The sequence below is a fragment of the Passer montanus genome, unplaced genomic scaffold, assembly GCF_014805655.1.
Source record: "Passer montanus isolate IOZ18808 unplaced genomic scaffold, ASM1480565v1 scaffold23, whole genome shotgun sequence".
Classification (NCBI taxonomy): domain Eukaryota; kingdom Metazoa; phylum Chordata; class Aves; order Passeriformes; family Passeridae; genus Passer; species Passer montanus.
This window is the reverse complement of record NW_024366926.1, coordinates 3,775,815-3,795,150: the sequence shown is the minus strand read 5'-3', so window position 1 is coordinate 3,795,150 and position 19,336 is coordinate 3,775,815. Positions and strand designations below refer to the sequence as shown.

The 19,336-nt window shown below is 45.3% G+C and overlaps 1 protein-coding gene across 1 annotated transcript in view; it reads right to left on the bottom strand.

The window, feature by feature from the left end:
- The window catches only part of HERC3 (HECT and RLD domain containing E3 ubiquitin protein ligase 3), a 44,817-nt gene extending 25,981 nt beyond the window's left edge, over window positions 1-18,836 (bottom strand). The window contains 3 exon segments of the mRNA XM_039710452.1: window positions 214-373; window positions 14,059-14,316; window positions 18,547-18,836. Of these exon segments, the coding sequence (XP_039566386.1) occupies window positions 214-373; window positions 14,059-14,284 (386 nt within the window). The 5' untranslated portion in view covers window positions 14,285-14,316; window positions 18,547-18,836.
- Window positions 18,837-19,336: the final 500 nt, after the last annotated feature.

The following is a 19,336-nucleotide window of genomic DNA, read 5'->3' as shown; positions in this document are numbered from 1 at the left end:
TCTCTCAGCCGTCCATGGGCACAAAGTCTGTTCTGCCCAAACCTCCTGAGGACTTGCGGGGTTCAGGGAGCAGCAGTGAAAAGGAGAAGGAATCACCTTCATCCCAGCATGAGAAGGGCCCTATTCCTGCCACACTGACAGAAGGTGAGCAACCCTTGGTGAGCAACCCTCCGAGGAGCTTCCCTGAGGAAAGCTGACCTGGCAAAGGCTTACCTTGGTACTGTCACTGCATCTTCGATGGTGGTGAGCCCCAGCTGCCCGTCGCTGCCGGCGCCCCAGGAGAAGAGCTGGCCCTGGTCGCTGAGGGCCACGCTGTGCGACTCGCCACAGGCCACGTGCACGATGTGCTGCCCGGCCAGCGCCCCAATTTGCTCTGAGGGAGACACAGGGACAACGTCTCTGGTCACAGCACCCATCTCACAGCCAGGGCTGCGCAAATCCGCACGCAAAGCCATTCAGGTGAGTGCCCTGATCCCCAGTTTAGTTTTAAAACACAGGAGGAGGGAGGAAAAGCACCGGGTTTACTGAAAACGTGTCACTGCTGAGCTCTTCTGAAAGCCTGGTTTGAAGATCACAGAAGGCAGGCAGGTATACATGCCTCAAGCACAATGGCAGTCAGCCTCTGAGACACAGGAAAATCTACCAGGTGATTCAGGAACAGATACCCCAGATTTGAGGTTTCCCCACTCAGTTTTGATTCAAGGATCATCCAACACTGAGAAGATGGCAGACCCTGTAAAACATATTTGACCTTCCACAGCTCTCAGGTCCAATGAAGATGAGTCATCCATAAAGCTGGATGTCATCCACAGCCCATCCACCACACCTTGATTTATTGCCTGATGTGTATGTGTTACAACACCCTCCATGCTAATCTTGGAACAAGTTTGAACCTATCACTGTCAAACACTCATAAAAGAAGGTACCATATAAAGGAAGCAAACTGAGATGAAGGAATAAAAATTTTAAAATAAATCATCACTCAAGTCCTCTGGAAGACAACCCACAATTGACTTTTCATCATTAAGTGACGTTAGGCAACTGAAGCAGGTGTGACAACAACTCTAAAAACATCTATAACCAAATCTTACTCATCACACAATTATTACAAAGGGGTCTTGCAAAACATCTTGTTTTTCAATAAAACACTGAAATACCACACAACTGATGTTGTGTGGCAAAGCTCTCTGCATGCCAGACAGAAGCAAAGTTGCTTTTCTTTTTTCTTTTTCCTGACCAAATACAAGTGTTCCAGGTGGATGAAGAAAGACTCTTCACTTTGTAAGCTACAAGGCAGTGACCAGTATTACTGAAATCCCACTTGCCTGGGACATGAAAGGAAAGGGTCATTACATGTCATTCCATAAAAATGATACCACACAACACAGGCATCCAGAAATCATTAACACACTTAGCACCAAAACCTGCTTACCAATTAATCTACAAGTCTTAAATGACTGTAGAAAAAGCTACCCCTAGGAGGGCTTGCCTTCTGTGTCTGGGAATGAGAAAAAGAGGAGAAAAATCCCTAATGGATGTTTTTGAAGAAAAAGGTGACAACTATTTAAATATGTATTCTACCTGAGGAAAACGCCACCTGAACATTGCTTCATTTCTCTCAAAATATTTCATGGCAACAGAGGTGCAGTTTACAAATAACAAACACACAAATATCTTATGAGGGCTTGAGACCTACCACTTAGTAACACCCTGCAGCTCTTTCCAGCAGCACTAATTTCACCCAGTCCCACTGCCAGTGCAGAGACACAGCCAGGTTTGAGGGTGGTAACTCAGTTTAGACACACAGCTTCCCACTTGGGCCCACAAGCACCCAACTATAGCACTGCTTTGGCAGTCTGGTTCATGTTCATTTACATATATATATAAATTAGGGAACCTATTTTTATCTGAGAGCTCTAAACAACCAGCAGCTGTAAGGGCTGATCAAGGTCAATGACAGACAGCAGACAAGGTGTCCCAGCAACTCATGTGACTCTGGTCTCTTCCTCTCAGACACCCAGCAAGACAAACATTACCTGCTGCACTGTGCTCACACATCACCTGATCTCACACAGGTGTGTTTCTGCAACCTCAAGGTGCAGAATCAAAGCTGCTGCTGGAGAGGATCACACCATCAAAAGGAGAGCAGGACGAAGCCATCCACTTCTCACAAGGAAAGCCCTTTGATTTATCAACCCAGCACTTCACCCTTGCTGGAAGGGTGCACTGAGACTTGGCTACCCAGAGCACCTGAGCTCCTAAAGTGGTCCCAAAGCCACCAGCCAGCCCTGCTTCCAAAGCTGCTCCCTGCATCCTGCCAAACACTCCAGGGGACATCATGAGTCTGACAAAGCAGGAAACATGGACAATGTGGGATGGTGGGGCACACACGGCAGACACTGTTTTGCTGTCTGAAGGCATGTACAACACTTCCCTGGGAAAACAGTATTTGCCATAGTAAGTCTTATTTCCTGCAGGAGCCGACCCTGAATCACTGAAGCACCTTGGGGAGGTCACAGAAGACTCCAGTGACCAGAGATTAGCATCAGGAGCTGGAGGAGGCAGGATTCTGACCACAGCAGTACAGCAAACAGGGAAAGAGTACCTTGAGGTATGTGGCTGTGGCAAGGACTTCACACACTGGGACACTGAGAGGACATCCAATAGGTCTAGAAATCCAAGGTTGTTTCAGTCCCCCCTGGCTCCATTTGAAGTTTAATTTGGCAGCACAAATGTGACCTTGCTCTACATGCCACCCCAAGAAACTAATAAATACCAGCTTGTTTTGAAAGGCTGCCCTGTGTCACTGAAAGCCTTCAGTGACTGTACTGCTCAGCAATGGAACAGAGAGCAGTCTCACCTGGACCTGCTGGATAACCACAGACAGAAAAAAACCCCATGCCTGCCTTGGAGATGAAGCTCTTTGCCTTTAGAAAGGTGCACGTATGGCTCATCTTACCACAACACATTCCTACCACCCTGTCAATAGCAGTTTGCCTGAAAAGTCATGAGGAAATGTAAATGCCAAATAGTTTCAAGTTTTATACACTCAGACACGTTTCTTTCCAGAGGTGGAAAAAAGCCAGCCTTCTCCTGGGATCACAGGCTGCCCAAGCAGTCCAACAAGGGTCCCAGTTCACTGTCAGCTGCCAAGTCACTGAATGTACCATATCTCAGCTTACATGGGATATCAAAAACATCTATCTGACAACTACTTGTTTGTTGACCTCCCATCAAAATATTAGATGTTTTAGTGGTTGGTACACATTTAACTTCCAAAGCATCAAAATACCATTATTCACTCCTTAGAGAAGATGTATCACCACACTGAGATGAAGGTTACAAAAGGTGAAGTTTATTCTTAGTATTGTGTCTTCTGTAACTGATGAATAAAATCAGCCAAGTGAGGCTTGACAGGCAAAATTATCTACTATCTACTGCTAAGCAGAACAAAACCCTGAAAGCAACAGGGAAGGGCTGAAGCAGTTATGCAATACAGTGTTTCAACACCTCATAAAACTTTCAAAAAACAAACAAAAACTCCTAAGTTCCAAGAAGTAGTCACTGAAATAATCTTTTCTTCCTGAAGCTGTTGGCCATCTCAAAACAGCACCAATGCTTAGAAGTCATTTATCAGTTCTTCATATCTGCTGGAGTTCCAGCTTGGATTTCTCTCTTCTGTCACTTTAACTTGTGGATCTCAACAGAAATAGGTATAACAAGGTTTGACTTTTTCTGGTTTTAACCCTGTTAGATCTTTTCATAAAATACACTGGAATAAAGAATGAGGCAACATGTCTCCAGGACAGCCCATCTGTGAATGGTGACAGGCCTGCTTCCCAGGACTGCTCTTGTGTCTTCTTGCTTTGCAAGGACACTCCAGCAGAAGTTGAGGATAAGTGGAGTATGTTTCTACAACTCAGCTTTCTGATGATCAGTGCATCTAGCTTGAAGGTTTGGAATGGCAGTAAGGCTGGGACAAGAATGAAATCCCCTGACAAGCCCACCATCAGTCCATAGCTTCCCTATTTATAAAACAGGGCCCAACGCTTTGCCCCTGCATCTTTGGAAAGCTTTGGAAGCTTTGCTTCAGTGCCTGCAACAGCTAGAAGCACAAAGCACTCACTTAGACTGCTCTAATTAGAATATACAGGCAATGAATGATTAATTAGCTTTTGTACTCCTAGTAATTTTATCAGAGAGTTGGTACATCCTGTCTATGTATAGCTTCCAGCTGCTCACAGGACAGGCTTCTGCTAGAGGATGGGGCAAAATCCTTCAGCCATATGTGCACCAGGATGTACAGGAACAGCACCAGATGGCTTCTACTGCCTGGAAACTACAGAGAAACCATCAGCCCTGAGGTTACACCTTCAGTGGCGAAATCTGCATTTCTGGTCAGAAGATGCTGTGTCTTGGAAGCATTTCAATTTATTCCAGTCTGCTTGGACATCTGGTCAAAACTCTTCATTGCCTCCCCAGCTTGACAATAAGCAACTCAGAGCATTTGCTTATCTTGGGTGTTGGTGTATGCAAGGAAAGTGCTCACAGATTCTCAAAAAAGTCTTACTAGCTTGCCTCGATAAGAGATGGTGGTAGAAACACAGGAGAGAGAAACAGGTAAGCTAAGGTAAAAAATCCCTCTGGGCTAAATGCTAGCAGCTAGCAAGTCTGAGGACAGATGAGCCAATTTCTTTGCACTGCCATACTTGTTAATACAGTCCACAACCACACTGAGGATGTGTGAGCACTGTGCAACCCAGATCTAAAAATCAAATGTGTGAGATACAATGTTTCAATGCACATGGCAGCTGAATATTTAATCAGACACCATGAGTGACCTAAATGTCACCTGTATAATTATTCTACTCTCTGAGTACTGAAAAGCCTTAATTCTTGTAGGAAAGGAGCAAAGCTCTCTCCTTTTGGAGATGAATTGCACCAACACATTAAACCACCTAACAAGGCGACACTAACAGCATTTAGCACTTAGGGAAGCCTGATTCAACAGCCAAAAACTCCATAAAAATCTGCTGCTGCCTTCAACAAGCACCACAAGAAAATGAGAAAAACATCATGGCCCAAACTGATCAGTCACCACCATTTTACTAAGCCACTGTACAAAAAGCAAGTAAGCAACAGTGGATCTACCAAAAGCCCTGACAAGATCTTTATACACGAATTAGTAAATGTCACCTGACTCCCTAGTCTCCAATGGCACACCCTGAAGATGTTTGTTTCTGAACATGGATATCATGGCTCTACTTCTAGGCTGTGATGAGCTTCATGATTTCAGTCCTATTGAAGCAGCTGAACGTTAAAACATGTCTAAGTGCTTTAAAGAAACTGGAAAAAGAGAAAACCAGAAGTGCTACAATCAAAATGCTTGCAATTGAAAGAGTACTAAGAGAGAAGGTATCTTCCTCCCCTTACGAAAGTTTCCCCTTTTTTTGTTAGCATAACTTCCATATCCTAGCTATTCACTGTTTTTATCAGTGTTAGCAGTAAAATACCAGCTATTGTACACCAACCAGCTTTTCCAGAAAACATCATCCCCAGTGGAAGTGTGATTCTGCCACTTGGTAACTGGGGAGGGGGAAATCATGTTGTTTGCCAAGGCCTTTTTGCCCCTTCCCTTCTCCCTTAAAGCTCCCAAGAAGGACCCTCTGATTCCCCTCTGCCCCCTTTCAACTCTGACCACCTAGACATCCCACACTCCAGCTGTCACAGGAAACATCTGGAGCCCTGGAGCAGGATGAAGAAATCAGACTCTATAAACCACTTAAACTAAACACAGACTTTGCAAAGCTGTCATGTCCTTTTTGAAAACATAATCTAACCCAGCCAGCTAAAACTGCTCCTGTGGCTTCACTCACACCTCCTCTGTGGTTTGTCAGCAGTAAAATCAGAGGAAGGTGCACAGGGAGGAGTCCAGGGCTGTTGGACAATTTCAAGAACACACCTTGGTGACTCTACTCTGGCATGGCCAGGCAGATGAGACACACAACACGTAGACAGCTGGAACCACCCTGCCTGACACCAGCTCTGCAATTTCACCTCCCTGCTCTTCGCAGAGCATCTCTGAGAAGGCATTACGTGCTTGTTGCATCTTGTGCTCAGATTATGTGACACTATTGCACACAAGGGTGTGAGAAATGCTGTGCTCTGCACCTGCACAGCACCAGACTACAAGAGCAAACCTCATGGGGAGACCACATCCCCACCCTATGACAGCTATCCTTGCTACCTGCCTGCTGCTCTCACCTACATATGACTGAACCCTATGCTCAAACCTCTCTTAGCACAGGGCAAAAACTCTGAAGCATGGAGCAAGCTATGTTTACATCAAAATGCAACATCCTCTGACTTTCAACACCTTAAGTTTACTATATCCATCAAGAAGGCTGGGTTTTACAAGTGCAGTTTGCAAATCTTGAGGTCTTCCTTTCCTGAACTTGGTGAACAGTGCTGTGCTTGCAGCAGAAAGCAGAGCAGTAGGAAGAAAAGCCTCATCAGAGAGACAACAGCAGCACCAAGGCTGATAAAACTGATAATTTGGTTACAAGGGAGGAAACGTAAACAGAGATTAGACTCACTGAACGAAAAGCGTGTGGGGAAGACAGCAAAGGACAGAGGACAAACAAAAGCAGGTGACACTCCCCCAGAACACTCTTGATCACACCAGTGGCAACATGGTCAAGCCTGAGAAGTTCCAAGCAACAAAAGATTCTGCAGTTGCCTTTCATCCAGAGACACTAGTGATTCTTGATGGTTTACCTGCATGACACATGTGGTACTGCTCACTCATTTATTTAGCATGGCTACTTACAGTCTTAAAATCGGAGAGAAGCTGGCTCAGTTATTAACACTGCCTTCACTTTCCAAGGCTGTTTCTGGTCCTGTCAAGGCAGGAATGCAAGAGCAAGAAGTGAGAGGCCACCATGACATGCCAGGGTGTCACATCACGTATGCTTTGCCAGCTACTCCCCCTCACAGCTGTGAGCAGACACCTACCCTGAGAAAGAAAAGCCCTTCCTCAGGCACAGGCAGGAAGCCCTCCCCACTCTGGTGCCTTTTGTCTGGAGGACACAGCCTCTCTGAGCAGCTACAGATGCACACTGGCATGGGCAGAGACAGCTGGAGCAGGCTCCTGGAAAGGGCTGTCAGGCACAGAGGGCTCCAGTCTGGCAAGCATCAGCTGGCAGAGGGAAGAACCCACCTTCAGACCCAGGAGGTAAACTAGTAAGGATAGTCCTTCCAAAGAAATAAACCACCATGAGACGCTACAGAAACACAGGGAAAACTTATGTTCAGAAAACCCAGAGAGAGCCCGTTTTCCTCCTCAGGTTACGACAGAGAGCTCAAAGGTGGTCATTCAGGCAGGCTTGAATGGGCACTGGAAGGCAGCACAGAAGCTGTGGCTGGTCCATGACTACTGAGAAACCCCCAAGATCCACCATGTACACCCCAGCAAACCCCACAGCTCCAAGGCAGCAAGTCCAAGGTGGGCAGGATGCACTAAACCTTGGCAGGACATGAGGATGGATACCAGAAGTGTAAGGGGGAATTAGGGAAATAAGTGCCTAGATGCCAGATTTGATGGGCTGGTACTACACACTGCAAAGCTGTGACATTTGAGAGTCTCACGTGTGGCAGGCCCAGGCTTTGACTAAATAATATGATTTTTAAAAGCATTTGATTTGCTCCTCACTCTGTTCCCATTTATTTCAATCCTGCAGTGGTCTGCATGGGAGCAAGACAAAGCCACATTTCTGAAAAGCCACACCTGCACAGTGCACACTCAGTAGAGCACCCCTGCCCTTGCTTTCAAGGGCATTCCCATCAGCTTCACAAATCATGCCTGAAAATATGTTACTGCAAACAAGCATGGTGACTGGAAAAAGGGAGGCAAAGAATGCAGTCCTATTAAACATTAAAAAAAAATTAATTTTATCTACTGGGCATTCTGAGAAAAGATATGAGCATCTGTAGATTCTTTTTTGCGAAGTCTTTATAGGCAGGCAACTGTTCAAAAGGCAGGTCAGATGTTGAACAGAGTGAGCATGTCTTACCAGCTCTTTTCAGCTACCAAAAAGACTTGATTTCTGATAAGAAGTTTCACACAGATCTTTGACAAAAGGTCTTATTTCCAACACAGCTTAAGGAAGAATATTGGGCTGTCTTAAGATAAATGAGTCAAAATCAACAGCCACCAAACTACTCAAGCATCTCCTAGAAGCTGTGACTCTCAGCCATACTCACTCACCTTAACAAAGTCATCATTTTGTCCAGCACAAACAACTATTCTGACTACAAAAAGGTTGGGGCATTCAGAAAACTTGCATCTATCACCTCCAGCTTCTTCCCTGCACTCTCCTTTAAATCACCACACACAGCTACCCAACCCATTTTATCCTGAACACATCTTGCAGCTTCAGCATGGTTGCAGGAAAGGGGCCAGTCATCAGTGCCACACATTGTGCCAAGGTTTCATGCTCCTTCCAAGCAGGCAGGCAGACAGCCTTTATTTCATTGGCAGGCTTTTAGTTCAGCTGCACCTTCAGAAAGCCTCTGAAGAGTATGCATGGTCCAGGAGGGACAAGTAACAAATACCACAGAGGCAAGTACAAGTTTAGGTTGCCAAATTGCCCTAAAAACCCCCAGTCAGAAGGCAAAAAGCTGGTCATTCTTACTGCCTTTTGAGGTAAAGAAGCATTACAACTGTCTCTCATGTCCTCTGTAACAACAGACCATACCGACTGCAAAAAAACTAGTATCTTGCTTCCCTGAGCTCATCCTTGTTTTTACCTTTCAGCAAAATGAAATCAAGAAAGGAATCTGGTGGTACTAATAATACGTGTGTTTAGAGACAAGACTTCAGAGCTGCATCTGAGAACACCTTACAGCCATTTTAGGTGCTGAGTAGATTTCTTTGCTGTCAAGAAATTGGATTTTTACTTGTTTAGGCCCTCCTAAAGAGCCTCCTCTCTCCTCAGTGTAGGTTCTCCTAGTCCTGCAGTCTCAGAAAATACTGGCACAAGTCAGTTCACATGATCAAGACCACACAAATTTTAAAACAACTCCCACTATAAATATCTGGCACATTTGAATCCCTCAGCCAGCCAATTCAACACAACACAGGCATATTTCAGGTATCTCAGGGAAAGCACTTCCTTTACTTCTCATTCAACCAAATACCAACTGTTTCTAAATTAAGTTAATTCTAAATTCTGACATAAAATTTTAAAATCATTCTGAAGCACAAACGGCATCAATTCAGCTGAAATTGGCTCTCCATAAAGCAAATCCACTGCAGCCACTAGTGAAGGCACAGCAACCTGAAACAGCTCGCTCAGATCCTGTGACCCATCAAAGGAGCAACAGGGATGAGTACAAATGAACATGCCTGACTTCTGCAAAGGGGTGACCAGTTTGATCACTTTTTTGTTGTTTACAAACAACATTTACAATGAGTGCTGAAATATAAACACACACAGCTCTTTGTCTGTAACCTGCACAGGACAAACACAAGCCCTGCCACCCTCTCCTCCAGGGCAACCAGGACCTCGTGGCTGACTTCTCACCCACCGGGAAGAGGCTAAAACAGGAAGATCCACACACACTGTCCTTCCAAGCAGGTGGCACATCTGAATTCTCAGCTGTTCTGGGGTTTATGATTAACAAGCACGCTGCCCTGACCTGAACAGAGAGCTCATTGCCACTGCAAGCCTCCACTGAGGTTCAGGATGAGTGGACTAACATTTGAAAAGAAAGGCCACTCAGTTCAGAGAAATCCAGAAGATCTGGATCACTTAGGTTGGTTTATCTGTTTGTTTTGGTGACGTTTTTTCCTGCTTTTTGAAAGAGAATGAACATTATGATTATATCTCTATGAGCAGGTAGATTCCATAATGCACAGAAAGGCAGTGCTCCCCTGCAATTTTGCCTCAAGACAGGGAATTTTGTTAAAAAATCATAGGTCTGCTGTATCTTACCAGACAAAAGGTACGAGGCAAGTTTGGCTTCAGACATTGTTCTGTAATTCTCTTGAGACACTAATTACCAAAACCCAGGTTTTCTCCCTACCAGAAGTCAAATGAAGTCCAAATGACTTGAACAGAACAAATCTCTAGAGCTGAAAACAAGTTTCACATCTCAGACTCAAGCAGGTTTTTAAAGCTTTACAAACTACTAACAACCAGCTAGTTGTTTCACACTCCTCTGTAATTCCATCCAGATCCCAGAAGAGCCTTTACCTTAGGTACCTCAGCCTCTCTTTTGCTCTCCAGAATGCAGACTCAGATAAAATACTTATCTAAGAATCATCACAGGGAGCCAAGACATCATGGCAGACTTGAAGAAAATCAATCCAAGTGAAATTACAGGACTGAAAAAGGCAAAATTTAGATACACTTATGAAGAATATTTTTTTCTTTTCTAAAACTACTGTATGCAGTACAAAATTATTGCTTCCCATTAGAGACATACTGTGTGTTATCATCTGATAAATGTCAGGAGATCACTGCAAACTCAGAATAATTTTGCAAAACAGCAAGTTCAATATTTCACTACCAAAATCGCCAAGTTGCTTCTCCTAAGACATGGTCAGAGACTCTGGAGACTTCAAGGGCATAACAACACAAGTGAAAATTAGGGCAGGTCAGAAGTTTTATTAATCGTGGCCATGGTGAGAGAACACTGGAACAGCATTCCTCTCCCTCTGTATCACTGCCAAGTGATTGCAGAGACACAAACTACAAAATGATTCTGGGAGGAAAAGGAAAAAAAAAGAGGTGAGGAAAAACAATCATGTAAGTATTAACAAAGCCAGATATCCACCCCTAAGAGGAGTGGACTCTTCAAGAACCTTGCTGATCACCACAATTCAAAGAAAAAATGAATTGGTAAACAGCGTGACAATGTGAGAAAACAGCTTGTGGTGGAGCCATGGGAGTGCCACACCTGGTATCACCCTGGTATTATCAAAAGGAGAGAGCCTGAAACACTTAGAAGCAGTTAGCATTTTGTCAAAAGGCATGTTATTTTAGTTAGGCTAAATTTCTTAGGCATCCTAAATATTAATTTTAGCACCTCAATGTAAAATCCAGGGGAAAGGGCAATTCCAGAAAATAAACCTCTAGTGACTTATGTTCTTTCAGTGGCATGCACTCCCCCAGTAATTTCTGTTCCCTGTAGAGGAGAGGCACAAGAATCACTTTGCCAGCTGCTATCCCCCTCTCCACATTACATCCACAAGGCCAGCAGATGTGACCATAAACACAGCTTTTAATTAACATGTTTTCTTTCATTTCAAAAGGTGCCCTCTAAAGGGCTCCTCCAAGAGGAACTGCTGAAACAATTCTGCACCACCATTTGACATTTTCATGAGCAGCATGAATGAGAAGCAAAATTGAATAGTGAGAAATAAAAGGGAGTTTCCTCTCAGGGAAGACCTAGGCAGCAGGAAGGGGATTGCTCCAAACCTAGGAAGTCAATGCAGCCTTCACAAGGCTCAAAACCCCCTGCACATTTTTGTGTCTCCATGTTACTCTCAAATGCAACCAGGGCACGCTGTAAAGCCCTGGTGAGCACTTCTGAAGTCCAGAGGAGGCTTCCAGGGGCTGCCTGAAAGGGACAATCAGTATTGTGTCATAGCCTCCCACATCAGGAGATGGAGCTCACTTCATGCTGGGCAGAGGTCCCACTTCCAGCTGCTCTCACAGGCTTGACAGGACCAAGCCACAGGGCAGGAAAACCAAGAGACCTCAGCCCACACTGCCCCATCCAGCAGAGTCTGGAGAGATGCAGCTCCAGGACTCCCAGTTCCTGGCATTTCTCCCATTCTCTACTGCAGACTCCTCCTGACAGTCTTCTCTATCATTTCCAACAGCTCAGGACCCTGTGTCCCACACATGCATCTTCACCACCTATCAGGCATGGCTTCATTCACAGGTCCACGACAATGGAAAACAGAAAAGATCATCTTCAATAGGCCCTTCTACAAATAAAGTATAAGGTTGTCTTTATCCTGTGTAGAGGAAGTGGGGGTGAAAGAGGAAGGCTTGATTCTTGTTCCCATTTGCAAATGAAAACTAAGAAATTCAGTTCCCAGTGCTGTAAGACAAAGCACAGAGGAGTGTGTGATGGGGCTCTCCCCCAGTTTACTGTAACCATAAAGGCTGCTGTGACTGTTCACTGTAAGCTAAAAAGAGCAGCTGTTCCTTGCTTTACAGCACGTCCCTCCCACCTGCCCCAGCCAGCAGAAATCCCACTGGAGCCACAGCCAGTAATGCTCTGTTGAAACACCATTTCTCTGGGATGGCCACAGGCTCCTCAGAGAGCAGCACTGCAGAACCTTTTTCAGAAAAAAAATAAACCTGTAGGATAACTGGGACGTGGTTTCACATCTTGGTGACAGACTCTAATTTAAGGGGTAGAAGAAGGGCACATGGGATCAAACACAAAGAACCTTTCATTTCTATTTCAGAAGCTCAGACTGGCCCTCTTCTACAAGTCTAGCTGAAAGCAGGATTACCTAGTTGAGAGAGGTCTACACTTCAGGATTCATGAAGTCCATTTCCAGCTCTGATCTGCTTGCTGTAAATCCTCCCTTTCATCAGCAGTTTACGCTTGCTTAATTTTATGGGTAAAACAGCAGCATAGCCCAAAGATGTCTCTCAGAGTATCTTTGCAGCACTCAAAACAGCACCGAATTTCTGGGGCCTCTGTGCCAGTCTTGAGCTAGCTGGGTGATTCGCAGGGTGAAATATTCTCAGCAGTTTGAGTTGAATATTCACTAGGCTTAGCTTCCTTTTACCAAGCATCTCATTTATTCCAGGGCCTAAATTTACAAGTCCTCAGATGATGTGCATACAGAGGACTTAAGCAGTCCTGCTATTCTCAATCTCTTTCAGTAATTGTCTAGAAACTACTACTGTAGGAAAAGCAGAGGGCAGATTCAAGGTGAACTCCTCTAATCCAGCACCCTGGTCATCCAGCATCCAACATCTGCCAACTCATTTTGAGAGAGACAGACAAAAGACACTGACAGAGGAAAGGAGTAATAGGTCAGTCAGGTCAGATCTGCACATGCTGCATGGGGAACTGAGGATGTTTTGCACACACCCTCTCTCTCTATTATGCAATAATAGAGGACACTAGAGAAGACCCAAGCCCTACAGTGAGCAGCCTGCAGTTTGAGGAATTTTTGCTCTAATTACCCACAGCACAGGACTTTTATATTATGGTAATAGAAATACCTGTATCTTTAGCACATGCCAAAACCAAGAAGTTAATGGAAGGTAAACTGGAAGGCCAACATTCAAAAGAGTCCAGAAGAAAGGGCTTCAGGGTTTCTTCCAAGAACAACTTACAATTAAACTACTCCTTCACCCTGGGAAGGAGAGGCAGTAGCTGCCTCTGTTCAGCACTCAGGAGTTCTGTCCATCAGAAGATAATGAAGGAGATGCCATGTGAGTCTGAGGAATACAACGCTAAAGTGACCTTTCAGACTAAGAAAGCATAAAGGAGTGAAGGCACAAGTTGACAAGGGATTCTGAAACGGGGAAACAAAATTTACAAACCCTCTTGGCCAAACACAGATTTGCTCTCCACAATTCTCCTCAACACAGATCCACTTGTACTTTTTGGTGTAAGTGAGAAAATTCCCAGCAGCAGCTGAGTAAGAGTGGGCATAACAATGCAGTGCAATTGGAAAGACAAAGCAGAAGACACTAGTGACTCATGGGCCTCTCCTCCTTTATACAAAGAGACAACATAATGCCAGATAACAAAATCTGCCCTCAGACCATCTGTGCTCGCCTGTTTTGATGCATTTCCCAGGCAAAATGAGCAGACCTGTCTCCTCATCCGTGTTGCTCAGCTTTAGCTTTCCAGAGCCAGCTAGTGTTATTCAGCATCACCACTGTGTTATGTGACACGATTATCAGCTCTGCTGGCTGCTCCAGCTCTACAGCAATCAGCACAAAGCAGCTTTCATAATGTCCTCAGCCCACCAGCCTCAAGACAAGTTGAAGTGCATATAAAAAGCAGACTTACCTGGCTTGCTTCCTTCACAGTCATGCCCCAGCTGACCTTTGGTGTTCAAGCCACAGGTATACACCTCCCCATCTTCCAACAGGAACACAGAGTGGTTTCCTCCACATGCCACCTCCTTGACATTTCTATCGTGGATGAACCCATACACCTGTGGTTCAGGAATGATGACCTGGAGGTTGCTACCTATCCCAGGCTGTCCATAAGACGAGTAGCCCCAGCATAGCATTTTCTCTCTTTTCAGCAAGTCATGTATCCTTCCTGGGCAAGAGAGACAGGAAAATGAGTGTGAATGAAGCAAGTACACCACAAATGATCCTACAGAGACCCAGCTGTTCACAGCAGGAGGTGGAAGCAACCAGAAAAGGCATTTCCTGCATGACTGTCAGGTTTGTGAACTGTCAGTAAACCATTACACAAACAAAGAGTAATCAAGACAGCTCAGCTGTGGTACTGAATCAGCACCTTCATGCCTTGGCCGTCTCCATCTGCGAGGCAGCAGAAACATTTTGAAACCCAGGAGACCAAGCTCTTACACTGCAAAATTACTCTGCTTCAAAAACCAAACATCAAACAATGCCCCAAACCAACTGTAATGCTATTCAGACTAACAGGTCCAAATCTGAACTGTTACAGTGTCATATCTGAGGCTACTTCTATGTAAATCTTTAAAAATTACCTGCAAGGTGGTTAGATTAGCCCTGAACAGAATGACACGGGTATTTGTGGTGTGCTGACCAATGCAGAAATGTGTTATTTCTGATAAAAACAGACTGAAGAGTACTTTGCTCAATTGAACAGTCTTGCAACCCAAATTTGTGCATGCACACACACACACTGAACTTGAGCCACACACACACCCCTGAACTGCAGCAAGAATTACACAAGAAGCAGCAGCTCACGTGAAGCAGCACATTGACAGCTTGGCCCTGGCAGCAATGGACAGGTCACGTTGCTGCAACTTGCCAACAGTCAGGAGTTATCTTCTGTGCAGTGCTCAGTGAAAGTCAGGGATTTCAGAGTGGAGTAACACAGGAAGGGAAAAAATATAGCAGTATAAAAAGTCCAAGGAATTACTTGGCTTGAACTTGATACAGACAACAAGATGTTAATGCATAAAAGCAGGAGGAAGAAAACAGTATTCCACAAGAAGTGTGAAAGATTTTAGTGCTATCCTTCGCCACTCCTAATCTCAATAGGCTTAGGTTATTTTTTAAGCATTGGTTAAAAAGGTTATTTAATAAGACATTGAGGACTCCTCTGATTGAACTAGAAACTAGCTAAACCTTTTCTTTTTTTTTGCAAAGGGAAGGAGAAAGGTTAGAAAATGTAAGCTCTGAGACATCAAGTCTTAGGACACACCATGCCAAGTTTTAGCTAAGGCAATTTGCAGCAGCAGCAGCATTTACTAACACAGCGCAAGATAGAAAAGCAAAGGGTAACCCCTGAAGTGCCAAAGATGCCTTCTCCCACTCTGAGCAGACAGGAAACACATGCATTTGGTTTGTTTCCAAAGCCTGGTGCTAATTCAAGCTCCAGGTATTAGCAATAAAGCCTTTCCTAATCTAAACCCTAAGACACGGGTGTTCATCTCTCAGCCTTTGCCTGTCAGCTGTGGTCACTTCCACAGAGGCACGACCGAGCTGGAAGGGGAAGGGAGAGGATTGGATTTTCCAGTTAGTACTTTATCAGTGGTGCAGTTTCCTACCACAACCTGTTTACTAGGATCTCTTATTAGGTGCTTTAAAGTAATGCAGGACCCCGTTTATCTCCAGCAGCCCTTCTTCCTTCACAGCATAATTCAACTCATTCACACCCACATGCGCTTATCACTGGCCAGCTCCAAAGCACACAGAGGAAAAAGCAGGAGCCTTTAACAAGGCTCTGGCTGGTTAAAAAAGCAGGAGCATACAAGGTTCTGCCTGGTTAAATCAGTCATGGTGTATACTCTGTGTTTGGTTGCCCTAAGCACAAAAGCCTGATGGAAGACACCCTCTATGCTGGCTACGCTAAGAATAGGAATGCCGTGGGACACGAGAAAATTGAAGCGTGTGCATGTGCTTTAAATGTGCTTTAAACAGCTACATTTAGAGCGAACTTCATGTTCTATCACACCGCCAAAAAAACCCAAACTAAAAATGCATGAGCAACACCCTGAAGGTGGCAGGGAATCGTTTCAAAACTGGCACTGGAACGGCAGAAATCTGGGACTACCATTTCTATCAGCCTGGGGAACTGTGTGTTACAAAGACACAAGCAGCACTCCTGAAGGTTCAAGGATCACGTTCCCTGCTAGGATAAATAGATACTGCCTCTAAGGTGAAAAGATTTCACCAGTATACCACTTGAACTACAATGACATTGTACCACATGAGCTAAATATTAATTTGGGATACTTTCTAAAAGGGCACCTCAACAGTCTGTTCCCCATAGACTGCAGTCATCTTCCCTAGTGCTAGCTTCTTTTAAAAATGCTAAAAATACATTAATTACTTTCCTTGCGTTCATTCCACACAAGAATTTGCTGCTAATGGGCAAGGGAGTATGATGTGGTTGGTAAGAGATGGGTTTTTCCTCCAGCTAAGACACTACTACTGAAACAGGAGGAATTCAAACTCCCAGTAATCCACATAAACACTAAGGTGATATTTCAGAGTTCAACCCTCCATTCATGCTACAGGCCTGATTTTCTGAAGCTCCTCATATTTCACTATCCCTATACCTGACACAGAAAAAATCAGGTTTTCACTAGTTTTGTCTAAAATCATCTCCATGGACTATGCCATCTCCGTCCACCCCCATCTTCCAACATTTTGCCAATAAATCTCTGTGCAGCTCAGTTTCACAGAAAGAGACCACCACTTTCCAGGGGAGAGCAGAGCAAAAAACACAGCCACTCACAATCTGAGCATACAGGCACAGCTAAATATTTCAAATGGCCTGGTGAATTTACTTATACTGAAGACATTTTTAAAACCACAAGTTAAGACTGTTTTTTTCTTAAAAAAAAAAAAACACACAAAAAAAAAAAACCTGGAGGTCTTAATACATTGTATGTTCAAGTAGGAGCTGTGTCCTGAAACACATGGAGACTTTAAATAACAATTTCACACTGTTTCCAATCCAGTTAAGGCAGTTACTCTTCTCTGACAGCAGCAAGAGGAAGTAGAAGTGCATGTGCCACTGCAAGCTACCTCTACAAACTGCATACCTTCCTCATACTAAAACAATGACATAAGAAGTTCCTAGTGTAGGCAAGCACTAACAGACACGTGCCTGCACATGCACATGTAGACATTAAATATATGATTTATACTCACTTATCCAAAATTTTATGTGATTAATATTCCTAGTGCCCAGCTCAATACACCTTAAAAAAGCTGAAATTTTATCTTCAGAGAGCAAACCCTTAGGAACAGAGGTTTTCTTAAATGCATCAGTTAGGGATTAAAGTTCAGAGTTCCTTTTAAAACTGGATTGCAAAAAGCACAAGAAATGCAGTACCCAACCATACAACCTATTCCTGTTCTTCAGAAATCCCAACACAGCCAGCTTGGTATTCATGTTTCAGAGATAGGAACAGATGCAATGCAGTAAAGTCAGGCATTTGCAGAGATTCCCCAGATATAAAAAAGAGAGGGGAAGATACAACACCACATCCTCAGACCCTGACATTCCAGGAATAATTCATCATCAAAACAGCGAAGGACATACATAGCACAGCCAGAGCTAGGAAAACCTCACACTGTGAGGAATATTTTGAGGAAATCTATTGTGGGTGGAAGACTCACCCTCTGCTATAATAAGGTTCTGCTGACATACTAAGTATATATCCTTTGGTGAAAAAAACAGCCCCCGTGGTTTGGTAAAATAATAATGCTGCATGTATAATCATGAGAGGATGTATTTTGTCTTTTTCCTTTTTCTTTTCCTCTCTCTTTTTAAAAGCTCTCATGTCATGCAGAGTCTCTCCTCAAAATCACACAGACATATTCTAAAGCCATTTCCACTCTGCGCCCTTTCTGAGAAAGTCACCTAAGTCAATATCACGATCGCGACAAACAACACTCAAGGCTCGATGCTCTCTAAACAAAGAGATCTGCCAACTGGCAGGGCACGAATAAACAAGTTTTTCCTTCCCTCTTGTTTGTGAGATTTCAGATAACGAGTGTGTTTCTTCTACCAGCATTGCTCCACAATGACGGAATTTACTGCCTCTTTCTGCCACCAAGCCTCCAAGCCCACTTTCTTCTTCTTTTTGCCTCCGTTTCAGTCCAACTCAATGTCCAATGCAAAGCAGGTTACAGAGCAAGAGAATACAAGGTGTACCAGCAAATGAGTTAAAGCACGAGCAGAGTATTTCCACTGCACAGACGCATGCCCTCAGATGGAGATACCCCCACAGAAAACACATAAAAATAGATACCTAAAATCAAATATAACAACCCCCCCGACATCACCTCCATTTTGCAATCCTAGTAAAAACACTACCTTCACCCCGGACACCCCGGGCTTCCTGCGGCTGTTTCCCAGGCCCCGACCGGCGCTTCCCGGCGGGCTCACACCGAGCCCGGAGCGGCAGCGGCGCCGTGCCCAGCCCGCAGCCGGGCGATGCTGCCGCACCAGCGCCGGCGCCCAGCGGCTCCTGCCGCAGCTCCGCGCCCGCCCGGGGCTGGGGAGCGCGTCCTGCGACGGGGGCTCCGCCACGCCCGAGCCCCGGCTCCCCCAAGGACGGCCTCAGCACCAGGAGCAGCAGCCGCACCGCGGGACCGAGCCGCCCCCCCGCCGCTGCCGCCGCGGCGACGAGGAAGTGCCGGCCCCGCCGCCGCCGCCGGGAGTGACGCGCGGCGCGGCCAATGCGCAGGGCGGGCCCGGCCCCGGCGGGCGCGGGGAGGGCCGGGAATCTCCTTTCCCCGGAGTGCCCCGCGATCCTGGCGGGGCTCCGGGCTCCTGGTAGTGGCCTGCCCTGCCCTCCGCTGCTGGAATGCCGGGGCGCGGGCGGAGCGCTGGGGACAGGCCCCCCCGCCCGCCTTGCGGATCGCAGCCGCTCTAAACACAGCAGAAACCCGCGGGCGAAGTTAAGCGCATTCCAGAATTTAAGCTGGTCTAAATGAAGGTCTCAAGGGAAAGGCAGCTTTCCAGTGTTTGGAAATGCGTTGAGCGCGAAATGTCACTTGCTAATAACAGCAGTCAGTTTCTTTCACCCATGCCGGTTTCTTCTTCCTTTTATGTGGCCTCTGGTCACCTGGCAGGCTCATTTGTTTAGGAGCTCAAATTTTAT